At 39.5% G+C, this 24,993-nt stretch overlaps 1 protein-coding gene and 1 long non-coding RNA gene across 2 annotated transcripts; one reads left to right on the top strand and one right to left on the bottom strand.

Annotated features, from left to right (window-relative positions):
- Window positions 1-61: 61 nt before the first annotated feature.
- LOC141729328 (uncharacterized) lies at window positions 62-8,507 on the bottom strand. Its single transcript, XR_012580709.1, has 3 exons — window positions 8,370-8,507; window positions 2,298-5,576; window positions 62-2,144 (listed from the first exon to the last, which is right to left on the bottom strand). It is a non-coding gene; the product is annotated as an uncharacterized LOC141729328 (long non-coding RNA).
- Window positions 8,497-24,283, top strand: DDX24 (DEAD-box helicase 24). Its single transcript, XM_074542424.1, has 9 exons — window positions 8,497-8,674; window positions 9,707-10,434; window positions 13,405-13,782; window positions 15,434-15,587; window positions 15,952-16,467; window positions 18,553-18,628; window positions 18,980-19,168; window positions 21,535-21,668; window positions 23,124-24,283. The coding sequence occupies exons 2-9, from the start codon at window positions 9,714-9,716 to the stop codon at window positions 23,341-23,343; spliced, it is 2,388 nt and encodes a 795-aa protein (XP_074398525.1). The 5' UTR covers window positions 8,497-8,674; window positions 9,707-9,713; the 3' UTR covers window positions 23,344-24,283.
- The last annotated feature ends 710 nt before the right edge of the window (window positions 24,284-24,993 follow it).

Raw genomic sequence — 24,993 nt, forward strand, 5'->3', positions numbered from 1 at the left:
TTCATATAAGTTAAAAGGACAAAAAAATACTTCTTCGACAGTAAACTGTGAAACTCTGACGAAGACATGACTTATACTCTTCATAAATTCTTAGTCCTCACCTTTTGCATTCTAGACCCAGGTTATGCACCACTCACACTCACAGCAGCAGCACAGATTCCAATAGGAATAGTTTGCCTGACGAATGCAGTTAGGCCTTGGATGCCTTTACCATTTTGGCTCACAAATGTGGATTGCCTTGGGGGCTAAAGGGAGAGTACTTTTTTCAAAATAAAAGTATGCTAATTACCTCTGATTCATATACAAATAAGCATGGATAATCTTTAAAAACTTAGTAAGAGAGCTTCTTTTGGAGTGCGTAAGTGATGCAAAATGCATGCAGGACAAGAATTATCATACAGAGTTAGACTCAGCATTTACTGACATAAGTAATTCTCCAGACCTCTAGACAGTGGCCTTTGCAATGGTTACATGAGCACATCAGTCACACTCAGACCAGGAATTAAAAAAGCTGTAAATATTTCACAAGGGCTGGTTTGAAGAGGTGCAATTGTTTTTTATCCTTGGGAAATGCCCATGTGACCAAGTCAGTTTCGCTGATAAAAGATTAGAGGTAATTCCAGAAATTGTAAATATAATAGGATACTATGTAGTATATTGCCCAGAATTGTATTAATTTTTATTCTATGACTGGCAAGTAAGTACCTCAGCTTTTATCTAGCAAAAAATAAACATTGTCCCCTATGTGTCACTTTTCTGCCTACCAGTTAGGCCAAATCCTGTGCTTGGACAAACCAGTAAAACATTAAAAATTAGAGGATCTTCATTAATTTCAAATGTACAACAGAATTATTAGCAGAAAAATCTAATCCAATGTACATATAAGTAATTAAAGTATTATGTAATAGCAAACCAAAACCATTTGGCATTTTCAAGGTATGATGATGAATCAAAATAAGAAACACTTTTTTGAACATCTCCTTTCCAAAATCTTTTTAACCAGGGAGCATCATTAGACAGAAAATACAATAGCTGTAACTGAACCTAAGTCCTCTTAGAGTAGGTAAGGAACTAGCTCTATGAGAGGAAATAAAAAACAAGTTTTAGACAATGTTCCCTCCTTAAATATAAAATCCTGGCATGCAGTCTTCTGCCAGTGGTAAGTATTAGGAAAACATACTGAAATCCCAAACACAGTTAGGAAAATCTTTTTGCAAGTTCTTTCACAGCCAATCTGTGGTTATTTCACCTTGCAAGTAGTTCTCATGAGTCATAGATATCGTCTGAAATCAAAGGTATTTTCTTCTGAATGCCTTGAACTAGTAACTCAATGAAGTTTTCAAACAAGGAATTCCAGAATTCAGTTTTATTGACTGAATAATACAGAGTTTAAATATGCAATTAGGCTGATTACTCATGTTACATTTTATAACATTTATTATAAACTTTGTAAGCCACTAAGGAAGAGAGTTTTTTATAAATGTGTAAACATTTAGAAAAACATCTCTTTCTTACTGCCTTTAAAAAACTGTCCTTCTAACTCAGTCCAGGAAACACTGAGCAGACATGATTCCCATTAACTTTAAAATCTGTAGATATGTCAAAGATATCTACAAATATCCTGGAAATATGAAAAACAGAATTAAGAAAAAAGATTTTTTTTTCCACTAAATATAGTACTGGACTAGAATAAAGAACACAGAAGGAATTAGATTAAATATATCATATTTTGAACCATACATTTGACAGAAAACATAAAGCTTGCGTATTTTGTTCCAAAACCACATACACAAAAATGAATCCCCTCTGATAATAAACCTGCAGGCAAGTGGTCTCTCATTCTCATCTGTGACTAAAGTCATGTATGACTTCCCTTCCAGTGCTGCTGCTTTCAGCTCCTCCCTTTTCCACTCCTCTCTTCTCTCAAATAAAACTCTACTCTCAGCTTCATTCCAACGTTGTCATAGCTATTGTATTAAAATCAACAGCTATTTCATGCTGCTTTAATGAAGTCCAGACTGAATTGGAGCCTTCATTTTAACACAGGGGCTGTGTAACCTTGGAAAGACAGTACCAGGCTGATTTCAAATAATCCTTTCTTGAGGAAGACAACTGCAGTGCACCTGGGAAAGTGGCACCCATACCTAGTGGAAGAAGAGAGAGAGTGTTATTCCTGCCTTCTAAAGCAATGAGCTCTAAATTCAATGCAGGTGAAGATAAAAACTAAAAATAAAAAAAAGACAACATACATAGAAGGACTTTGTAACTGAAGGATTCTTCAGGTACTCTGACTTTACCTCAGGATTCTGGGGTGAAGTGATTTCTCAGGTTGGACAGATGCACAGCTCTCTTTGCTACCCAGCAGTGAGGTGTCTGCCTTCTGGAAACTGCTCTGAAAATGCTGTTTTTCTTACCGTACCTGTTACATGTACCAAAAGAATCTACCAGTAAATTAAACTATTCACAGAGAAATTGAAAACTTGTGAGGTCTCAGAATGCATTGCAATGCCTGAATCAGCTGAAATATGAAGGAGCTGAGGAACTGGTTTGGGGGATACAGAAAGACATGCCAAGAAATGCTTTCAGGCAAAAGGTGTGTGCTCCTGATTAAGAGTCAGAATTTCTCATGCAATAGCCAAACCAAAAAAGAAGGAAAAATTCAGCAAATTATTTTTTAGTTATGTTGGGGAAAAAAATAAAAACCCAAAAAACCAAAATCATTCTTCATTTCTCATTTTACCTAATTTAACAGTCCAAAGAAAAAATAAATACCACTTCATAATGCACACAATGTAGGTTATGCACTGTGTAATTACAATTCTGCTCAGGACTCAGCACCTGAACTGTGCAGAAGTTCAGTTCAGAATTTTGTCTGTTCACCACCACTCAGAGACAGCCAAAGCTGCAGCAGCTGTTGCTCACCATTTCCAAATGAGTGACCTCTGACTGAAATTGGTTTTTACAGTCCACCAGACTCTTAAAAAATGCAATTTTGATGTTCAGTCTAATCCCTTAGCCTTACAAAACAAGGTTGTTTTTATTCTATTTGTACTCCAAGTAAAAATGTAGCCATGAACAGTGGCTCTTCAGGAAATCTCCGTGTCAAGGCAAACCTGTACAAGAATAATGTAAAAGAAACATGGTCAAAAATATTAATCTACTTCAGAACACTGCTTGGAATGTAGCACACACAAACCTCACTAGGAAAAAGATATTATTTAGTGTATTTTACAGTTTGTTGCTAAGAAACTGTTGCTTCATTTCACTATTGTCATTTGCAGAAAAATTTTGATTGTTCTTTTGCCATTTTGGTCATCTCATTGTAACAGCTATATAAATAAATGGGTTATAAAGGGAAAAGCACTGAATTGTGTTCCATGTGCTTTCATCTGTAGCCTGGTCTCCCATAATCTTTCTTGTAACTTAGTTCCCTCCAAAAATATCTAAAAAATCAAATAGATTGTTTTACAAGAACACAGAAAAGATCCTTGAATTTATTTTTATGTAACATATAAAATCTGCAAGATCACAGTCATTGTGCTCACCCTTTCTCTGAAAAATGTGCTCCTACAGTGTCTAATCTGCTGCCCTCTGTCCAAAAGCAGTTAAAAGCACATGCAAAAAGATAGAATAACAACAGAGAAAACAGAAAGTGTTGTTTTTCTTCAAATCTTCCAGCTACCTGTATGAATTTTTTACTGGCAGTAGGACCTAATACCCAACTACTTTACAAAGTTTAAATTAATGATTTTCTGTTGTAAAAACTGGCTCTGCTATATGCATAGAAGGAAGCTGATGAGTCCAGTTCCTTGCTACGACAACCATGAACACTGTCACACTCATGTCAAATATTATATTAAAACTAACAACTTTTTGTCTTCAAGTATTCTTTACTCATTAGTTGTCATAGAAACTTAAAATTTCCTACATAAAAGTACTGTTGGTCAGTTTACCAAGTTTTTTCCTACATTAGTGTCCTTTACTTTATTCTTCCTTTCCTGGTATGTAAAGACTGCAGTCATATCTGCTCTCATCCTGGATTAAACCAGCTAAACTCAGAATTTAGTTTTCAGTCCTAAAACAGCCTCTTCATTCTCCTGCCCACCCTAGCAGATCCCTTGGCATCTGCTGCAGTTTGACTTCAACAGTGTTGAATTAAGGTGATCAGAATATAGTATTGAAAATTAAAAATATCTGGGAAATAATGCCTTTTGCAAAGAATGAATATTTGTACAGGAGTTAGTTTACCAAATATATTGCATTGGCAGCTCACAGTTAATCTTGTGGTCAATTACTACTGTCAACCACAGTAACCTAAAATTAATTAAGTCCCATCTTATTGAATGATATACATTCTCAGGACTTACTTTAGCTGAATAGTGCTGTACTTTGGATAATACAATTCATCCAATTATACTGGTCCTCAAGGTCCTTTCAATCGGCCTTGATATCATAATTCCCCTCTGTATTAATAACTGTGTCATCAGCAAATTTAATACTGTATAACACTTACTCGTTAAATAAGATTAGTGCACAAGACTTTAAGAAACTCAAGCAAACTCCATATAGCTGATAGGTTAATCTATCAATATACACACCAATGTGCTACCCCAAAGGAAACACACATTTCCCTTCCTCTTTAGCCAACTTCATTCCCCTTGAAGTTCTGTCCTATTCCTTTTTTCCCTAATAAAAATATTTTGAGGTTGTCCAAGATTACATGCACTTTTTTTCTCTGCCCAGAAAACCGGTTAGCCTCTTAAGGGACATGGCCTGATTTTCCATTTCCCCTCGGTTAACCAATATTGACTTTTATTTAATTTCCTGTTATCTTCATAACTTCCTTTAGCATTTTTCCCTTGAAGATACATTCTGAAGTATCTACTGCATTTGACTGCAATTGCAACCGTTCCAAATGTTTCTCTCATATTAAATGGAGTTGTCTTTGCTATTCTTCAATCACCAGAAAAATCTTCACTTTGATAAATCTGTACTTGAAGAAGTCTTTGCTACTAGAAGTAGAGTTAAACATGCCAGTACTCTTAAATCTCATCCTTACAGATTATCTTGTTCTGCTGGCTTTATGAACACACTCTCTGAAGGAGAGCATAATGCTTGACAAAAGTAAGAAATGCACTTGTGAAGTTGGAAGAACAAACAGAGAAAAAGGAAAAAAAGGCAGCACAGGCAAAGGAATATATATTTTCAAACGAGGTTTAACAATAGAGAGTTATTTTTTCCATAGTGCTATGCCATAAAATCTTGTCAGTCCTAGAACAGTATTCCAGAACTTCTGAAAATGACAACAAAGGCCTTAAGCCCAAGAACCAAGGCTTTACCTTGCCTCTTCAGGACCAGGACAACAAGCCTCATCTGGCTGCATGACAGAAAAGAGAGAAGAGCAAATTTTACAGTCTGCAAGGCACAGGAGGCATCAGGTCCCCCACTGGCCAGCAGCTGCATGTCCTTCAGGTGCACAGAGCACTGTGAGTATTAATATAAATCACACTACTGTGACATTCCTTTGGTAGCAGAAACAGCTATCAAAATCAGTAATTAAGCACATACTGACATTCCTGCAAGAGACAAAAAAAAAAAAAGGGGGAGAGAAACCAAAGAATTTGATTACTAAGTGAAAGCCTACATCAGTTGCTGACATGCACATTCAACTGTTCCTGGTGCTGAATTCAGCTACACGAATCCCAAAATTAAAGGTACTGGTCAAAACATTCTCTGGCTTACACTTCCTTAGGAGAATTCTTCCATATTTTATAAAAAATCAAAATATTAACTGAAAAAACATTTAATATCTGTTATGTAATACTGCACAGTAGGGACCAAACCACCATCCCTGGGCTACTATCTGCAGAAATGTAAATTTACAGCTGGGAAGAACAGGATCTGTTACCAGGTAAAGTTCTGTCATGAGGACATCAAACCCTTCAAGTTCTCTTGGGCTCTCAGACATACTGGCTTAAATACCTTGGAAACTATTGATAAAATAACAAAATATGCATGTGCTGACATGAGTTATGCAAACCAATGACTTATTAATACAGATTATTATCTTCAATTCACAGTTTCCTGGTACTTAAATAACTGTTGATCTAAAGAAGCCCTAGGGGGGTAAAGCAGACCTGTTTCATTTGCCATTTATAGTTTTACTAAGAACTCACTCTGCACTGTTGATAATGGAATTGTATTTACCAGGAATTTAACAGCTGACTCTCTGTTAGACACGAAGGTGAACTTCTCATTGACAAAGCCTTGTCACAATATAGCAAAGCTGGGCCTCTGTCAGATCACAAAGACTCAGAAAGATTAATGCTACAAAGGCTTAGCAAGATTATTGTTACTCTAATACTGAGCAAATGTTTCATTCCCTTGGTTATCCCATTTCCAAGCAACTCAGCCAGAGAAAGTGACCATGTCTGTGCAGGCTGTTCTGAAGCTACTGCTCATTACAAACAGGCTTTCTTTCACATTGAGATTTAGGGCCTGCAATTCAGTCCCTCAGTCTAGAATATAGAGCTCAGTACTGATCAAGAAGAAAATCAGCTCACATGAATTCTTACAGAAAAAAAATCAGAATACTCCTTTCTCCCATAAAAACATGTCCACAATTACACTAGAAAGCATAATTCAACATGATTTGGCAAATAATTTCCACGATAAATCTTTCTTTCAGGACAAAGCTGGAAATTCTACAACTACGAAAGGACATGTAATTATACCTAGGAATAACAGGTAAGAACTCTTCTGTCCAAGCTTTCTCATTATTTTTATTCAGTGTCAGTGTTAAGTCAACCACACCAGAATTTCAGAGTAATCTATTTCTTTTGCTTCTGCAAATTTACTCTTGCTTACAAGCAGTAAATGAAAGAAGAGAGAAAATGAAAAATATTGTAAAGAAGCTTTTTTGTCACTTACAAATTTGAATCTAAACAACCTTTAGGGAAAGGCACTTTTAATGAAGGAATGCATGAAGAGTGCTGGGAGCCTTCCTAAAGGCTGGCATGAGGATGCAGTCCCAGTTCTTGTCAGTGAGTCCTGTTGGCCATCTCTGCCTCCCCCTTAGCACTCCATAAACAAGGTTTGATGGCTGTAAAAGGTGCCATGTAAACTATGTAAACCATGCACCCCAAGGAGGGAGAGTCTTCTGAAAAAACTGAATTCTCTAAGTGCCCCAGAGCTGAGCCTGGGGAGTTTTGCTACATGCCAAAGTCACTGCCTCAGCTCACAGGGCAGCAACGCTCGCTCTGGTGGCACAAGTGACACTGCTCCCTCCTGACACTGACTGGCAGCCTGACCTCCCCTTCTCTGCCAAAATCCCCTCACCAGGAAAACTCCTGCAATGTGTCCTCCATGCCACGGAAAGAGCAATTTACTCCCTGGGGTCTGTTCTGCACACAAAACCAGCAGCACTGTCTCCATCTCCACAGGCACATTGCTCTGGTATTTCTGTGTGGGAAGAACAGTAATTTACACTTTTTGGGGCAATTCCTAAGTATTTGACACATGTTTACTGTGCACATCACAAGACATACTTACAAGCAAGTAAATTCAAGGGTGTGTACATATTTCTGCCCAGACAAGCTCAGGAAAAATTCTAACAAGACTAAGTAGTGCCAAAAAATGCACTTAATCCTGCTCTAATAATTAGATTATTAATAAACTACACTGATATATTTTACAAGAACTACATCATAAATTAATTACAGGGGAGTCCCTGCTCCCTGAACTCACTTCCTGACTGTCACTGATTTAAACTCATCTCATACAGAACATCAGGACCAAGCATCAAAAGCTCTTTATCCTTGCTCATGGAATATGAATTGGGAGAAATTCCTCATATTGTGCATCGCTAAGTCAGTAGTGATGACTACCTGGAACTGAAACTGTCATTGAAAACATTTAATATGCTTATTTCTGCCCTTGGCCTTCAAACATTAAAAAGAAAAAAAAACAGGTAGAGAAAACAATCCTCTGTTTTGTCATCTTCTCACAGAACCAGGAAAGACCTGTAAATACCAAGTAGAAGAAATAACTGTAACTGTTGTTGTAATTGCACTAGAACCTACTGTCCCAACCTCTATCACCTCCAAAGCTCCTGGTTTTTAACTCACTCTGCCCGTCTCACAGCAAGAGGCTCTTCTGAACATCAGCCAACCTCTTAGAAGAGACAAAATCTTTCCACTATAATTTATGCCGAGCTCTTCCTACGGCAGGACCCGGCTGCGAAGCGCACGGATCACACAAGAGGCAAAAACACCCTTCCTGGGACCTCGGTGGCGTTCGCTCCTTCCCTGCAGCTATTTACAACACGCAACTCTGCCCGTAGAAGGCATTAAAAACAGCACCGCACGCACACCCAAGCAAGCGCGAGTAGCCAGTCTCGGTGTTGCGGCAGTGTCGGTGACACGGAGCCGCCCCAGGAGCGGATCCCGCCCGCGACTCCCGCTCCCCTCCCGGCACCGCACCCGGCCGGCGCCGCGCACTGACGTCACACGGTGCGTGACGTCACACGGCAATGGCGGCGCCCAGGGGCGCACGCGGGTGGCAGCGGCGGTAGCGGAACGCCGGGGTTGGGCAGGGCCCGCTCTGTGTCCCTGTGTCCCTCTCCGTGTTCCTCCGTCCCTCTCCGTCGTTCTCTGTCCCGGGGCTCCTGAGCGCGGTAAGCGCTGGGCGGGGCGGGGGGACCAGGCTCCCGGAGCTCCCGCGTGTGGCGGCGGAGGCCGTGCTGGGCCCCGCCGCGGCTCCGGGGCTTCCCGGCGCGGGCAGGGCTGGGAGCGCTGCTCGGCCCGCTGAGGGGATTTATCCAGCGGTCCTGCTTTTACCTCCGGAGGTGTTCCAGGAGGGACGCAGTAGGCCTGGCCTGCCGGTTGTATTTAGTAATGCCATAGCTAAAGTTATATTTTAGCTATTCTGAATAACGCCAATCACTTGTTTTTAAAATTTTTAAAAGTTTAATAGTAATAAAATGGTTTAAAAAATAGTAACATAATTAGAGTAATAACAATTTGGACAAATTGAATTAAGGCAATATGAGACAATAAAAACAAAGAGTTACGGACGTCCGGGTACCTTTTTCTGGGCATCACGAGCCCGAAAAAGGACACCCGTTAACAAAGGATTAACCCTTAAGAACAATAGTCCGTTGCATATTCATATATGATGCATAAATTCCATTCAAACACAGGATTCCGTCTGGTCAGTGTCAACTTCTTCCTTTTAATCCTAACAGCGCCTTTGAGGCGGGAAGAAGTTAGTTTCTTCCGGTAAGAAGGCCATACATTCTTTTTCTCTGAAAGATTTATGTGTCTTGTGGCTGCTATCTCGCTGCAAGCCCTTTCTGTTAAACAAAGCATCTTACATAGTATGGTTTCTATTTTAACAATTTTTATAACGTAAAACTGTATTTAATACAGTACCTAAGAGAATTAATACAGCATTACTTTCTAAAACAACACATATAATATTCATTTTAATATTTGCGAAAAGCCTATCATAAAATACATGCATTTTTTCACAGATATATATATATATCTGTATAGATTAGCTCGAAGTTATATATAAGTTATGTTATTGATCTATCTAAACCAGAAGTAATATAATTATTCCATGGATTCCTGTTTGCGTGAATATCAATGTGGTCTCCATTCTTTGTATTTGAAGGCTTTTTTTCCTCCCTCTGTTTCTTTTTTAGGTAAAAAATGAAGGCCAGAAAAGGAGGGAGATTTAGATCTTCCTTTAAATTGAAGCAAAAAGGCATTCAAGTAGTAGGGGAATGGAAAAGCGTGCCGATCGACCCCAATCTGTTTGCTGAGGAGGAGTTTCGAGATATAGTGTGCCTGGAGGAACTCACAGAGTACAAGCTAGTCAGTTCTTCCAAAATAGGGAAAGTAAAAGAGAAGAAGAGAAAGGCTGAGAGTGCTTCTGAAGAAGGCAATGAGGAGGTGGAAGAACCTGTTGCTCCTCCAAAAAAGAAAAAGAAAAACAAAGATTTGAGGAGCCAAACAGATAAAGGCAGTATTCCTAATGCAGCAGAAATTGATGACAAAGAGGCAAAGTGTAATGAAATAATTGAAGAAGCTAATTGTGAAGACCGTGGACGTGTGACTGAGAGCATGTCAAGCAGAGGAGACACTCCAAAGAAGAAGAAAAAGAAGGTGCCTAAAAACAAGGATTTTCAAGCACAGGAAGCTGTTCCATCAGTAGCTACTTCTAAAAAAGTCAAAAACTGGACAACAGAAGTTTTATCTGCCTCAGCTGATCAAAAAGCTGATGTGTCTGCTTGGAAAGACCTGTTTGTACCTGAGCCAGTGCTGCAGGCCTTGAGCTCCCTGGGGTTTAGTGCTCCAACTCCTATCCAAGCCTTAGCCTTGCCTTCTGCCATCCGGGATAATATGGACGTTCTTGGTGCTGCAGAAACAGGTACAAGTCTGTTCAGCCGATCCTGTGTGCTGGGAGCATCCCTTTCCCTCCTTAAAATGTAGCCCATAGCTGCAAGATTTTATATGCAGAAGAAGCAGCTTTTCTGTATTATAAAAGAGCTTTCATCTTTTGTATATTCAGAGTATTAGTAGAGTTTTAAAACTTTGAAACTTACATGTTTGTAAGCATGGGAACTTACATGGTTGTAAACTTACATGTTGAAACTTACATGTTTGTAAACATGGGAACTCCTATCTTTACAAAGCATGCAAAGCTTTGAAACCTCAAGGAGTTTCTGTGCTTTTGGCAGAAGTCTCTTTTCCTGTTTAGGGAATGGTAAGGTGATATTCTGCAAAAGGCAAAATTAATAAGCAAACAGGGTCATTTCTGCAGCAGCCAAACATGTGCTCCCAGGCTCCTGTGGAGATAATTCTTTCTAGAGTGGAGCAGTGAATAAACCCTGGGCACAGTTTTAAGTGTGAATATGACTCAGGTCCTGCTCAGAGCAGAACGGACCCACCCTGTGCTCTGTCCCCCGGCTTTGCCTTTTTGTTGTCACCAGCCCTTCTCCCTGCTTAAAGTGAGTTATTACATCAATGATTTGAGAGGTAGATTCACATCCATCTTGTGCTCAGCTCATGCTTTGAGAATTGCTAGCCTTCATGAAATTTTTTACAGCTTCTTGTTTACTTAATGCTATGAAGTTCCAGAACGTGTGTTCCCTCAAACTTTGCAGTTCATACCTTTGAAGTTTTGTCTTTAGCAACATTTTTTCCATAAAACACCTAGAGATAGGAAACACAATTGGAAGCTGCCTTGGTTTAAAAGCTTCCTTTAGACTGTCTTCATTTGTTCCAGTTGCTTTATCTCACTGCTTCTCTGTAAAGTCATTTACTGCTCTCCAGCAAGAAGGTATAGTAACTAATAAGATATGCAGTCATTTGCATTTTTATTTTAATTAGAAGCTGTGTTGATGCTATTAGCTTCAGTAAGATTAGAAAGCCCTGCAGGGAGTGTTTTTAAAAATGGAACTGAAAATTTAAATGGTGTTTTTGTACTGCAAAAAAATTACATTGGCAGTGCTGGTAAGCAAGTTCCTCTCTAGCTGCAGAATGGAATGCATGGTCTTTGGCAGGCTGTGTTGTTGCTTTATAATTTTGCATAACCCTGAGGTAGTAGGAATGTGTTTTGCTCATTTATTCTTTCATGAGTGAAATCCAGATTCTCCCCAGAGAGTCCATCGGATCATCATGTTCCTGGGAGATCTGGACAACTGCCTGTCAGGAGGTGCTGCAGTTGGGAGAGGTTGAAACTCTCTAGTTCTTTTCTTCTGCATCCTGCAGCACCTCTTAACATTGGGCCTGAGGGAGGAATATGCAGAGTTAAAGAACTAATAAAGAATTAAATAACTAATCTTTTCTAGTAGCAACATTGGGAAGATTTTGATATGGCAGTAGATCCATGTGCAGATCAGACAATGGGAATGTCAAGGCTTGTTTTTGCAGTGGGTCTAACCCTTGCTGTTCGTTACTGTGTAGAACCAGTGAAGTTTCTGGTTAAGGAGCCAAATCGATGTGAAATTATTCAATATGAAACTGCTTAAAAGAGCACAAATCGGCTTGAACTGTAGTACCAATATATTCCTTCCTCCTAGTTTTGCATGCCTGTCTGTGTCTGTGGTTTGTGTGTTACAAGGATAACATGTCCTGTGAGGTGATAATTTGTTTAATTTCTGGGTGAATCTAGTGCCTGTAGAATAGTCCTGATTATCTCAGCCATAATCTGTCTGGGTGCAGTACTGACATTGGCAACAGCAAACTGCATTACATTTAATTCAAAATCAGCAGTGCTCTTCACCTTAAAAACAGATATTCTGTATTACCAGACCCCTATTGTATAAGTGGTCTAAATACAGGTTATAAACCTTTTCCACTTCAAGTGCAGGCAGAAGTCATAAAATGACTCCCAGCCATGCAGAAAGGTAAGTGGATACGAGACTTTGCAGCAACACTGGTCAGGATGATGACACTGGGCTTATCTCTATTAACTCATATTAAGGTTCTCCCCTTAAATAGGCAAAATTCTGTGTTGCTGAATTGGCAAACCTTTACAGCTTTTTGATATGGAAGGAATTGAGATGAGATTTCCAGAGGACTGCTTTCCAGCAGTGGCCTATTACAGGCATGGTGTAATAGTGTCTTGTACTCTGGATGCTGCTTTCATGATTAGTCAACTGCTACATCTGAAAAGCTTAACTGGGGTGGATGTGCTACCAGGCTTTTCCTGATGTCTTTATTACTGACAGATAGTTCAGAAGGGAATATTTGACCGGGATGTAACTTGCAGTTAGTACAGTGAACTCTTGCAATTAAACTTGCTTTTTACATGCCCTGTCTCCCCAAAGTGGATTCTCTCTTTTAAATTGGATGTATGTGTTCTGATTATAAAAATGTGCCTCAGTGCTAGATCAGGAGATTAAACAGTGGAGTGTTTAAAAATACAGTATCTTAGAAAGTTGTAAATACAGGACTATACATTGAAGATGGAAGCTAATCCTTCAAGTGCATTCCAGTTTGTCCTTGGCCTCATTTGCTATTCCTTTATTTGGAGAATGTTGATTAGAACTTTCAATTAGGGCATGGTATTCTCCTTATGGGCATGCAGTTCTTTAAAAATATCTTGACTGCAACTGCAGCTTTTTAAAAACACTTTTAGAACAAATAAATGTGCCTGACATGCTAGAGATTGGAAAAATACCTGTTCTCCAGGAACAGGGGAATGGAGATGTATAAAGGGAACAGGAGAAAAGATGCTACTGCTGCAAGTTTATGGTCTTCTAAAGATCATGAGTTTGCATCTGTTACAATGCTGTGTTTTAAGAACAGTGTGTGATTGGCTGTTGCTTTTCTCATCTTTTCAAATAAATGACTTGTCAGTCTGTGTTATTTTTCTTGTTTGTTTTTTTTTTAGGAAGCGGCAAAACGCTTGCATTTGCAATTCCGATGATTCACTCTGTGCTGCAGTGGCAAAAATCAAATAACTCAACAACCAGAAATGACAGTGTTTCTAAAGAGTCCCATCAGCATCATGATGAACCAAGATGGGAAAATGAGGATGAAGCAGAAAAACGAACCCATCAGCAGGCTGAAGATAGCGGAGATGAAGATGATGCATCTTTCACAACTGGCTGTGTGAAGGTGCTGGAAAATGTTGAATTTGATTCCAATGATGAGACACTCACTCTTGGCTCCAATAAAAACAGACCTCTTTTAGGACTGGTCCTTACTCCTACAAGAGAATTAGCTGTACAAGTAAAGCACCACATTGATGCAGTTGCAAAGTTTACAGGTATGTAAATCCCAGAGGCCATGTTCCACAGCCAGAGTAGACTGTTTGGATCTTGGCAATGGTGTTGAGCCAGAATGTGTGCTGCACTTCCTTCCATGAAATCATAAAATTAATATAACTTTTGAGGGGTTAGAGTTTTTACCATGATGTGTGAGAAATGCATGGAGATTCTTCAGTGAGATGCACATGGAGGTAAGCAGTTAATGTGAGCTATTTTGCTTTAAAATGTGTCTTCCTTCAAAGAGGTATTGATTCATGCTCTCACAACACAGAATCAGTAATAGATACGTGGCAACAGCTAACCTTGTTCTAGTTTTGGGTAATGTAGGCTCTATATAATTAATAATTTCATTATATATAAATTTTTTTATATATATATTATAATAATAATTTCATTTTTAACAAGTATATCAATCTTTGTATATACTGTATATGTATAACTTTGTTCTGTCTAGTAAAAAAAAAGTTAGGGCCATAAATATTTAGGGTAGATAGCATTGCTGGATTGTCTGGCTTATCTCCTGCAGCAATCAAGGCACAGAAGTGTTACTAAATAACGTGCCTGACAAAAGCAGTTCTCCCCTCTTCCTTTCCCTTCCAGACCAGAAGTCAGTACATCTGTTAAGTGAATGAGTGAGGACATGTTGAAGACAGCGAGTTTTTCCCAATTCTCTCCACTTCTCCAGTACCAGTAATTGTTTGTTTATTAAAGAGGTTATGTAGTGCAACACAACACACTTAGTTTTAAGCCCATCTTTCTTTGGTGTCTGTATGTCCTGCTGTGCTCCTCAGTCTGCATCTGATTACAAGGCTTATTTTAACTGCTAGGCTGAAATAATCAATTTATGTCATACAGTTCTGATAGGAGCAGTGCTATTTATGTATAAAAATCTGCTGCCCAAGTGATAATATAGTTGCTGCAGTAGGAGAGGCAATATTTTGATGTGGACTTTTTATTGCCTCAAACTCACTTGGGGAAAAAAACCTGCTGTAGTGTTTCACAAGTAGTCCAGAAGAGAAATCAGTGGAAGCTGGGATATTTTAAGGGTCTTGCACAGTAGCATTGGGTTTACCAGGAGCCAGTGTATTCTTTGAAGAAATAGGGTGAAATAAGCCATGTGTGGAGTCTGCTTCCAAAGATAAACTCCTTTTAGTGCCTCTGCAATCTACTTAAAGCTAACGAGGTCTGTGCTACTGTGCAAGAATCAGTAATCAGGTGGGAGCATACTTTGTAGGATTATTCCATAGCAAATGAGCAGCTATTTAGCAAGACAAGCATTTCTCAGTGTTATTCTTGAAAGGAGCTTCTGCTTATTCTTAACAGGAATATGTTTGTCCATGCAAATATAAGGGAGAAAATACGAGACTCTGAAATTTGTGTAAACCAAACTAACAGCTATGGATAGGATTTTCATGCTGTTGAAAGACCGGTGCACTAATTCCTGGCATCTAACTATAATGAGAATCTTTCTGTAAAATTGAGTGCATTTCTGTATGCTCCGTGTTACATAAAACCCCTGAAGTTTCCTGGCCAAAATGCTTGCTGAAAGTTGCAATGTAGACTGTTTAAAACACTTCATGAAGCAAATATATATATAAAAACATTCACTGGTAAATGAGTGAAATAAAATCTGTTATTTATATGTTCTAGGCATTAAGACTGCAATCCTAGTAGGAGGCATGGCTGCACAGAAGCAAGAACGTGTGCTGAATCGAAAGCCAGAAATTGTAATTGCAACCCCAGGCCGTCTGTGGGAGTTGGTTAAAGAGAGACACCCACATCTTTCAAATCTTCGTCAACTCAGGTAAAGGTGGCTTTTCAGATAACTGCTGGATACTGAAAGGACAGCCCTGCATACTGGTTAGGTTTACTAACAGATTAAATAGCTTAGACTACACAATGTCACCTATTTCTGTGTCAGTGTTTTCTTGAAATGCACATTGGTTATTTTGATGGAGCAGATATGTCAGTTAAAGACAGTAGTAAAAACCTGATTTTTCAAAAAAATGCAGAAGACTACTGTAGCTGCCCCAGCATACCTGGTGTTCCTTTTGGTTTTATATGCATAACATCCTTTATGTGTTTAGCAGGAAAAGTTGATCTTAAATGTATCAGGTTTGCATTTAGCTGCACAAGTGTATTTTTACTGTGTGTTTTCTCCTTGACAGGTGCCTTGTGATTGATGAAGCAGACCGAATGGTTGAGAAAGGTCACTTCTTGGAGCTGTCTCAGTTGCTGGAAATCTTAAATGATTCACAGTATAACCCTCGACGACAGACTTTTGTTTTTTCTGCCACTTTGACTTTAGTCCATCAGACTCCTGCAAGAGTTTTACAAAAAAAGAATGCTAAAAAGATGGACAAGAAGACCAAACTAGAATTGTTAATGGAAAAAGTAGGAATAAAGGGCAAACCCAAAGTAATAGACTTAACAAGGAAAGAGGCTACTGTTGAGACACTGACAGAAACCAGAATCCACTGTAACACCAATGAGAAGGACTATTATCTCTATTACTTTCTTCTCCAGTATCCAGGAAGAACCATGGTCTTTGCAAACAGCATAGACTGTGTAAAACGTCTCAGTTCTCTCCTCACAATCCTAAATTGTGATCCTCTTCCTTTGCACGCCAACATGCACCAAAAGCAAAGGCTGAAAAACCTGGAAAGATTTGCTGAGCGAGAGAGGTGAGTTGGTTTTTAACTTCCTAGCAGAGAAAAAAAGAAATTGCATGAAGGGTGGTGGTGAGGGGGAACAACTCTGTTAGAGTAGGAGCAGGTTGGGGAGTTCACTGAGGATGTGAGTCTGTTCATGAGCCCAAGATATTAATGATTAAGGATGAGGTTTCACAGTTAAGGTGATGAACTAGAGCAAGTTCAGGGGAAGGCCACCAAGATACTCAGGAAACAGGGGCTCTGCAAGGGAAGAGGCTGAAGGGACTGGGTGTTTGTATTACCTAGGAAAAGTATTTTGTGGGGAGCTAGTGGCAGCCCTCTGACACAGTAAAAGGTTATCCAGAAGATGGAGCCAGGCTTTTCAGAGTGGTGCTTGATGGGAAGATGAGAGAGAATGGCTGCAAGTGTAAATAAGAGATTCAACCTGGATATGAGAGAGCTTTTTCTCTGTGAGGACAGTTGAGCATGGGAACAGGCTGCTTGTCTTGGACTTTTTTGAGGCTCAGTTGGATAAAAGCCCTGAGCAACCTGGTCCAGTCTTGCAGCTCATCATGCTTTGAAGAGGAGATGTTTCTAGAGATCTCCTGAGAGAAGATAGAGAGCCTGTGGTCTAGGAGCTTTTTGCTGCTGAAGGAGCTGTCACTCCCCTTGTTTTCAGACATTTTTTTAGAACTGTCCTGCACAGCTCTGCCCAGATGTGTGCTCTGCAGCTCATTTGATCCTCTGTAAGTTATTGTATTCCCCTAAACCATCAGAAAATTAACCACTTATTACTCATTTGCAGGTTTAATTATAGAAACCAGTATCCTGAGGGTTGAAGTATCTTTGAGCAATGCAGAAGAAAGGGCAGTTGTGCCTTTCAGCAGTAGTGGGCAGCCAGGGTTTACCCAAGCAGACCCATCCTACCATAGTAGGAGACATTGTTTTGGGTTGTCTTTGACATGGCCTTTGGGAGGTTTTTTGTGTCATTACTTCCATAGTGCAGAAGGCTCACAGTTGGGTCCTGCTGTGAACTGCTGTGTGCTGTCTGGGAGTTTGTACCTTGTAAATACACCCAGGCATGGAGAACAAAGGTTGAATTGCTGTGGTGAAGCTGCAGCATCCCTTGGCAAATGTATTGATAGCATTTGCATAGGTCAGGTGAAGTGTTTTCAGACACTGCAGATTCTCAAGGCAGGAAAGAAATTTATAAGACCATTTCTCATGCCCTTCTGCAGATTGCAAGCTGTAGAATTTTCTGTTGTTATTTCTGTTTTGAACCTTGTAGCAATAGAGTATGCAGTCAGATGCCATAAAACCTTAACAAATTTCCGTTACCTGAAAGTTATTCATTTCAGTTGCTGGGAGATGTTTTTAAAACAAACTGTTCCATATCCTGGGGATACTTCTGTCTCTGTAGAGACTGCTTATATAAAAGAATAACTTTTTTGAGTAGTTCATTTTGTCTAACAATAAAGAGAAATAGTAATTGTTAGAACAGAACTCCCCCCTTTATTTCTAGGTTTTAAATTACTGAGAGTGTATTTGAGTGTAGGTTGGTAGAAGATACTTCACCCCAAAAAAACTGTTATTTAAATAGATAATGTTAATAATGTGATTTTTCTCAACTGGTGAAACTTCTAATAACATGTACTGCCAGAGGATCAACTGTGTTGTTGATGGTGGGGTTGTAGCAAGCTAAAGAAATTCTTTAGACCTTAGACACTGAGAAGTGTAAAGCAGGGGCACATATCCCCCCTTCCTCATTGAATAACAGTTTTTTTTCTAGCATTCTTGTGAACTTAGAGAGAAGAAAAACATAGGAAAACAGGATCCAGCAAGGTAGTGCATTTACTTATTGGTAACAGAATAGACCTGCTGAAGGCAACATATGCATTTTAAATTTTACTTTAACAATTATTGTTTCAAGACCACCCATTAGGTATATTGGGAATCATTTCTGTAAGGGCAAACAGAATGCATATGTCCTACAGATAACACAGTATAAACCTGTTTCCTAAACTGCTGGGGTAGAATTCTTGATTGCTATATTTTATGTTCCTCGGCAAATTATTTGCTCTTCAATTTTACATTCATTAAATTTTGTCACTTTCTCAGCTGTGTCCTCCTGACAACAGATGTTGCAGCTCGTGGTCTTGATATTCCTAATGTCCAGCATGTCATCCACTACCAGGTTAAGCATTTTTAATGTTTTTTCTTTTACTATTTTAGTTTGATGTAAGTTTTTGCTGATCCAAATCCTGAACGCTGTAAAGCTGTAATTCTTGGTCCCATATATAATATAGTCCCAAGTACACAGATGAAATCATTTAACTGTCCTTAATGCTTTGTACTCAAAGATCTCATTTCTGCAGTGACTGTAGGTAGCACTTTATGAATGTGTGATTATGTATCAGAAATGACATAATAGATACGATCCCCCTTGCTTTTTGCTTACCTTTGATATCCAAAGGTGTCAAATTACTCAGCCTTATAACTCTTCTCTGAGGACACATAAAAAGTTGTGTTCTCTGCGTTCCCGCAGGTGCCTCGCACCTCGGAGCTCTACGTGCACCGCAGCGGCCGCACGGCCCGAGCCGCCCACGAGGGCCTCAGCCTGCTGCTCATTGGCCCCGAGGACTTGATCAACTTCCGGAAAATCTATAAAACACTGGAGAAGAGTGAAGAGCTGCCATTCTTCCCAGTTGATGCCAAGTGCATGACTTCTATTAAGGTAAAGAAATAACAGGTTTTTTGCAGCCTGAGTAGTTGCTTCCTTATTTATATTATTGATATGGTATTGCCTGTCGTGTTCTTTCCAGGTTTCAGGTGAAATTGACTCTTGAGGATCTGGATTAGAAAATTAAGTTAATTGCACTTTATATTTTTTTAAGCAATATCTATGATTTCTCATCAATAACTGGCCCAAGAAAGTTGTTCAAACATCGACATCGCTTATGTTTTTCCAGAAACAGTATAGGGAAGTGGATATGTTTTGTGGCTGTGGAGCTGGGATGTCTCTGCTAAGTGCATTGTTTAAATCCTCTTATGTTAGGAACAGACTAGAGAACAGTATCAGGTTCAGGGATATTCAGTGATCTTCACCTGCCTCTTCCCATCTGAAGTTGTGGGTTGTCTGCTTTTCTGAAAGTTTTTGTACTGTGAGGCCACAGCTGCCAATGTGTCAAACTGTGTTTCCTGTCAAACTGTGTTTCCCTTTCCTAGGTTATTGCTCATTTTTAAGAGGATTCAGTCACTAATGCAGAAGATAGGTAATGGTTAGAATTTACAAAACAGTGTGTTTAAGAAAGCATCTAGTCACTGCAGATTTTCTACTTCTTTAATAAGAGACTATTTCATGTCTCTTAGCAGTTTGGATGGTCAGTCATACACAAATGGGACATATTTAAATACTAGATTTTAAAGGAATCCAGCTGGGGTAGAAATGTCTGAATATTTGACAGTCATTGAGAACCAGGAAAAGTGCAAGCAGTCAGATAATGCAGCAGGTGTCTTCCTCATGGTATTTTAATTCAGGCTTACCTCCTTGGATTGGACTGAGCCCAGGGTCTACCCCAGTGGCAACAACAGTATCCTCACCTTGGGAATAATGACAGGAAGTTTCAAAACTCAGGCTTATTGTAGAAAGGGTATTTCTGTTAGGAAATGCAGCTTTCTGAAAGAGGAAAGAAAATCAAATAAAATCAGTGGAAGCACTGATTAATTTTTTTCTCCTCTTGGTAGTAATGAAGAGAAACTGATTCCCACCCTTATCTCCCCCATTGTCCCTTCCACCCACTAAATGTTACTAGTTACTGAGAGAAATCTGTTATTTTGAAGAGTCTTGCTTCAGAGGTTCCTTCTATGTTTCTTGATGAGTAGTTGTTGGCTCTTATCATGCTCTGTCAATTAATGGGCAAATAAATGTTGTTTCTACACTTTCTTCTTCCTGTCACCATCTCTATCTGTAATAGTGCTTCTCTCCCCAGAAGACATCTCTGTAATTGTAGTTTCTGGACTCCAGCCTCATAAGCCCTTGCAACAGTCCTGTCTTGTTTATCTTTTTGTCCTGGGTTTAACCACAAAGTCATTGTAGTTGGGACTAAAAGTGTTGCTGGTTCTTTGTCCGTCCCATTGGCACACTCCTCTCCTTTTACATGGCTTCATTCAAGTGCAGGAAAAGTCTGAAGGGGTTTGACTTGAGAGGAAAAGAATTGTTGAACCAGGAGAGATTTAAAGAGGACTTAAATTTTACAGAGATGGAAAAGGTTACTTTAAATTTCTTGTAATGATCTAACAAGTGACTGACTCGGTAGTCCACTGTGAGTGTTAATTCTCCCTCTCTCTGCAGGAATTACCCTGGCAGTCCTGGCTGCTGTTGTTACTGTGCAAACCTGACTATTCTGATTCCTGCATGATTTTGCTTTATGCAACTTCAGGCACATTCCAAAGAGCAGAACTTGCTTCTACTTGGTTCATAATTTCTGTTAGTGCAGATTTTCTTTCCACAGAGAATTAGTTATTTGTTTGGCCCAGCTGGAAGCCTGCAGGTCAGGTTAAGTTTGCTGGACATCTTTGTTCCACCTGAGTGCAGCTGGGAAGAAGGACAGGACATTCTGTCCTGTACCTAAATAAGATCCAGGTGCATTCCTGAAAATATGATGTGTTCCTTCCATATGGCCTGCAGGAGTTTACTTTCTTCAGAGTGGAATGAAAGTACTGGCTGCTCCTTACTGCTGAGACTAATAACTCTGAGATCAAGCTGTACTATGTAAGCATGTAACTTGGAAATGATTGGTGTCTGAATCATGATTTGTTCTTGATGTCTCTCAAGTGTTTATAGTGATTCATTCATAGAAAGTTGAGTTAACATTCAGGTATGTTTAGTAGTTGAGATTTTTAAGAAGTCAGATTCTGTCATGGATCTAAGGACGGAAAACACTAGTGAATGATGATGTGTTTATTAGGTGGGACATGAGTAGGGAACAAAAGTGTCTCTGCACCCCAGATGCATTACAGTGCATGCTCTCAAATACTTACTCTGCTGAAGTACCCCACATTTAAACCTGATCATTATGTCTAAATGTACTTTCATTGCAGGAACGGATGAACTTGGCAAGGCAGATTGAGAAGGCAGAATTTTTCAACAGTCGGGCAAAGCAGCACAACTCCTGGCTCCAGCAAGCTGCAGAGGCTCTTGAGATGGATCTTGATGATGACATGTTGATGGGCAAGTAGAAAATGTTTTTCCATGGATATGCTCAGTAGGGCCCATAGTGCTGGTGTCCAGAAGAAGCCTCACCATGGCAGAGAAGCTTCAAAAGCTGCAGGGCAGGAGTTGAGGGGAATGAAAGGAGTGTTGTTGGTGTGTGGTGCTAGTGCTGTTTTCAGGATGGTTGTGCAGCTGGAGCTGAGGAAGCTAGGTGTGACTGTTCTGGCAAGTTGCAGACAAGTCTGCATGTTGTAGGACCAGAATTGGTGAACTTCTGGCAAACATTTCAGAGTAATCTAAGCAGCCCAGTATGTCCTGATTTGAGTCTTGTCCCCTCTTGTCATAGAGAAGGCTATTTCCACACTTCTGCTTCTCTCTCCCACTCTCTTGTAGTCAGGCATCAGGACAGGAGCCTGACAGCTCTGTGTGGGAGCAAGCAGGAAGTGCTAGGGAACACCAAATATTATGTGAGCCTTAAGTAGGTTGAGCTGTGTGGGCTAAATGGCCGATACATATATTGAAGTTGATGAGGTTTTTGATGGTTTGTTAGAAGTAAATAATTTCTTACATTTTTAAAATTAAATATTTTTCAGGCTGTAGCTGAGAGAATTTGTAAGGTTGTACAACTGCAAGTGGCTATTTGTTCATTGCCATGAAATTTTGCAAAGCTTAGATGCCCCATTGTGTGTTCTTATTTCAGGAGCTGTAGGTATGATTTCCTACCAGTTCTTTGAAGGCAGGCTGAATAGAGTTACTGCAGAGGTCTCTTCAGATTAGTCTGGCTCTAACCTATTAGCTGCTAAGATGCCAATGCCTTTATTTTGAAACATGTTTAGATTAATGTCTTTATTCATGCCTGGACTAGATGCTTCTCAACCACTTTGCAAGCAAACACTAACCATCTCTGTCTGCATTGTTCAGGAGTGCTTTCAGATAATTAGCACTCTGCTGTCTTGTTTTGACATAATCTGAGTATGCTGTGTTTTGGAATGAGTTTCCAAATAGCACATCCAGTCCAAGTAAGTTGTAACTCTCAAGTGAAACACTTTGTAATTGCCTCCCAGAAACTTGCCAAGTTTATGCTTTAAAGTGTACTCAGTCTCTCATTCTTGTGTGGCTTGTTGGAGCCCAATTAAACTCCCAGTCATTCGTGCCCTTAGTGAAGTGCCTCTTACACAGTTACAAAAGATTCAGTAATGTGCTTTCAATTTTACCTTACAGCAAGCTTGATTTCATTTTTCTCCTCAGTTCAGGCCTTAACTATGGTTACTCAGTAGTCAGGATTCTTCTTGACCTCATTATCTCGTGAACAGCCTGGTTGATCTGAAGATGTCACAGATGACTGGGAGTTGAGTGACCTTGTTAGAGAGAGAAAGCTGGGGTCAGCATCTGCCCTTATCAGGTCTTACAAACACCTGCAATGCAAGTTTTTTTCTTGTTGTAACATTCTGTGTCTTTGATTTCTGCCCCAAGGGAGAAAAGCGAGTGAGCAAGAAGAAAGCCAGAAGCAAAAGATGCTGAAGGGGATGAAAAAACAACTGAAACATATGTTGTCCCAGCCACTGTTTAAAGTCCTTATGAAAACCAAGTACCCAACACAGTCTGGAAAACTACTCTTGCCTCAGACATCAGAGAGCATTTCAGCTCTAGGTGCCATGTCCAAAAAGCAAGCCAAGAAGAAGAAATCAATAAAATAAAATTAGATAACAGCAAGATCATTCAGTGTGACAGAAGCAAGGACTATCCTCAATCAAGGCTGTGAGTGCTTATGGAGGATCCCAGCTAGAAGACAGATTGTGTAAGGATGTTGCCTGTGTATTGGTTGTGCAGGCACAAAACAAAATGCTGATTTAAAGGGCTTAATTAACATCTGGTTAGTTACTGTTGAATCTTGTCTTGGATCTTGGTTTTTTATGTTCTTATTTTTTTTCACAAATCTCTATATTAATAGAAGGTAATTAGTTTTCACATAGTTTTGATAATTACTCCACTTTGTGAGATGGGTAAGAGTTACTGAGTGGAATTCACTGTGGGCATACTCTAATGGTAAAACTTGATTTGAATTTTAATGTTTTTGAAGGACAGGGGAAGGTCAGCTATATAACAGTGCAAGTACAGACTGAGCTGGTGGTAGTGGGAGGTTTGGCTTTTACTGCCTCCAGCTCAGTATGGAAGGCAGAAAATACAGATTATGTTACCAGTAAGTCTAAAGTTCTGGTTATGGAAATGTCCCTGTTTTCTTTTTCCTCTGATAATATTTCTGTTCTGTTCTCCACGAGGTTACATTCTCTTAGTCCTGTGTTAATGCATTTGAATATGCAAAAAAAGTTAGGGTGGCAGTGAGTCAGGACTGACTTTGGGAGATGTGTAAATTTCTGAGAAGTGTTGCTACTCGGTGTTTTCATGATTAATATTTGAAGTTAAGCCTGTATTTGAAAACATGTTAGAACCATGATCTTCACTGTAATAGAGGAGATGATGTTTTGAAATGTCACTTTTGAAGATTGCTCCATGATAATTGTGCTTTTAAATAATTCTAACCTGATCTAAGCAAATATTTTTTAAACTGTTTTTTAAAATATGTCAGAAAAAGATATTTTGAATTTTTTTTAAATTATATCTGCCATAAACTTCAAAGCCTGTGTCTGTTTTCAGTTACTTGAAATTTCTAAATCCATCATAGCTGATGCTGTTTACACTTAGCAGGCAAGGAGAGGGGAAAAGTACCCAAAAGATAAGACAGTGGAATCTGTATTGGTGGGAGGACAGGTAACCTTCACCTGCTGGCTCTGGGTGAGGCTTAGTTTCTGTGTCTCAAACAGTGTGGAATGAACCAGTGTCACTGCCATGACAAGAATCACCAATTTACTCAGCTACCCAGGGAAATTTGTCTGTGGAGTTGAGACTTGCTAGTTATGTGAGAATAGCAAACTCTTTATTCTTTCATGTGTGTAAATAATTGAAGCCCTCTGTCTCTGGAGGGCTTTTCTCTTGTTTTCATGCATTACTGAAGAAGAGTTCTGACAGTGTAATCATAAGCATACAGAGCTTGTCAATGATGTATGAGACTTTCCTTGCACTGCACTGTTTGTCTCATGCCCTTGGGAGTAGAGGGGAAAGTTTTGGGGAGCAGAGATGGGAAGGTTGTGTTTCCTCTCTCATGTGAGGAGATGCATCTTTGGAGTTAATGTGACATCTGAAAAATAAAAACAATTTATGACAGTTCCTTGTAAGGAAGGCTGAAAAAAGGAACTGAACTAAGGTAAGCATACCCTCATTTTCTTTTGCATGCCATTTTAATCAGACTCTCACATTATGATAAGGAAACCTGTATTGGTTTTGCATCC

This window comes from Zonotrichia albicollis, chromosome 6, assembly GCF_047830755.1.
Source record: "Zonotrichia albicollis isolate bZonAlb1 chromosome 6, bZonAlb1.hap1, whole genome shotgun sequence".
NCBI lineage: Eukaryota > Metazoa > Chordata > Aves > Passeriformes > Passerellidae > Zonotrichia > Zonotrichia albicollis.

Bases quoted from the DNA above. Each gene is read 5' to 3' on its own strand.
- DDX24 (XM_074542424.1), top strand. From the start codon at position 9,714: ATGAAGGCCAGAAAAGGAGGGAGATTTAGATCTTCCTTTAAATTGAAG. The intron at 15,588-15,951 runs GTAAAGGTGGCT...TCTCCTTGACAG, and splicing joins TCAAATCTTCGTCAACTCAG to GTGCCTTGTGATTGATGAAG. The intron at 21,669-23,123 runs GTAGAAAATGTT...GCCCCAAGGGAG, and splicing joins GATGACATGTTGATGGGCAA to AAAAGCGAGTGAGCAAGAAG.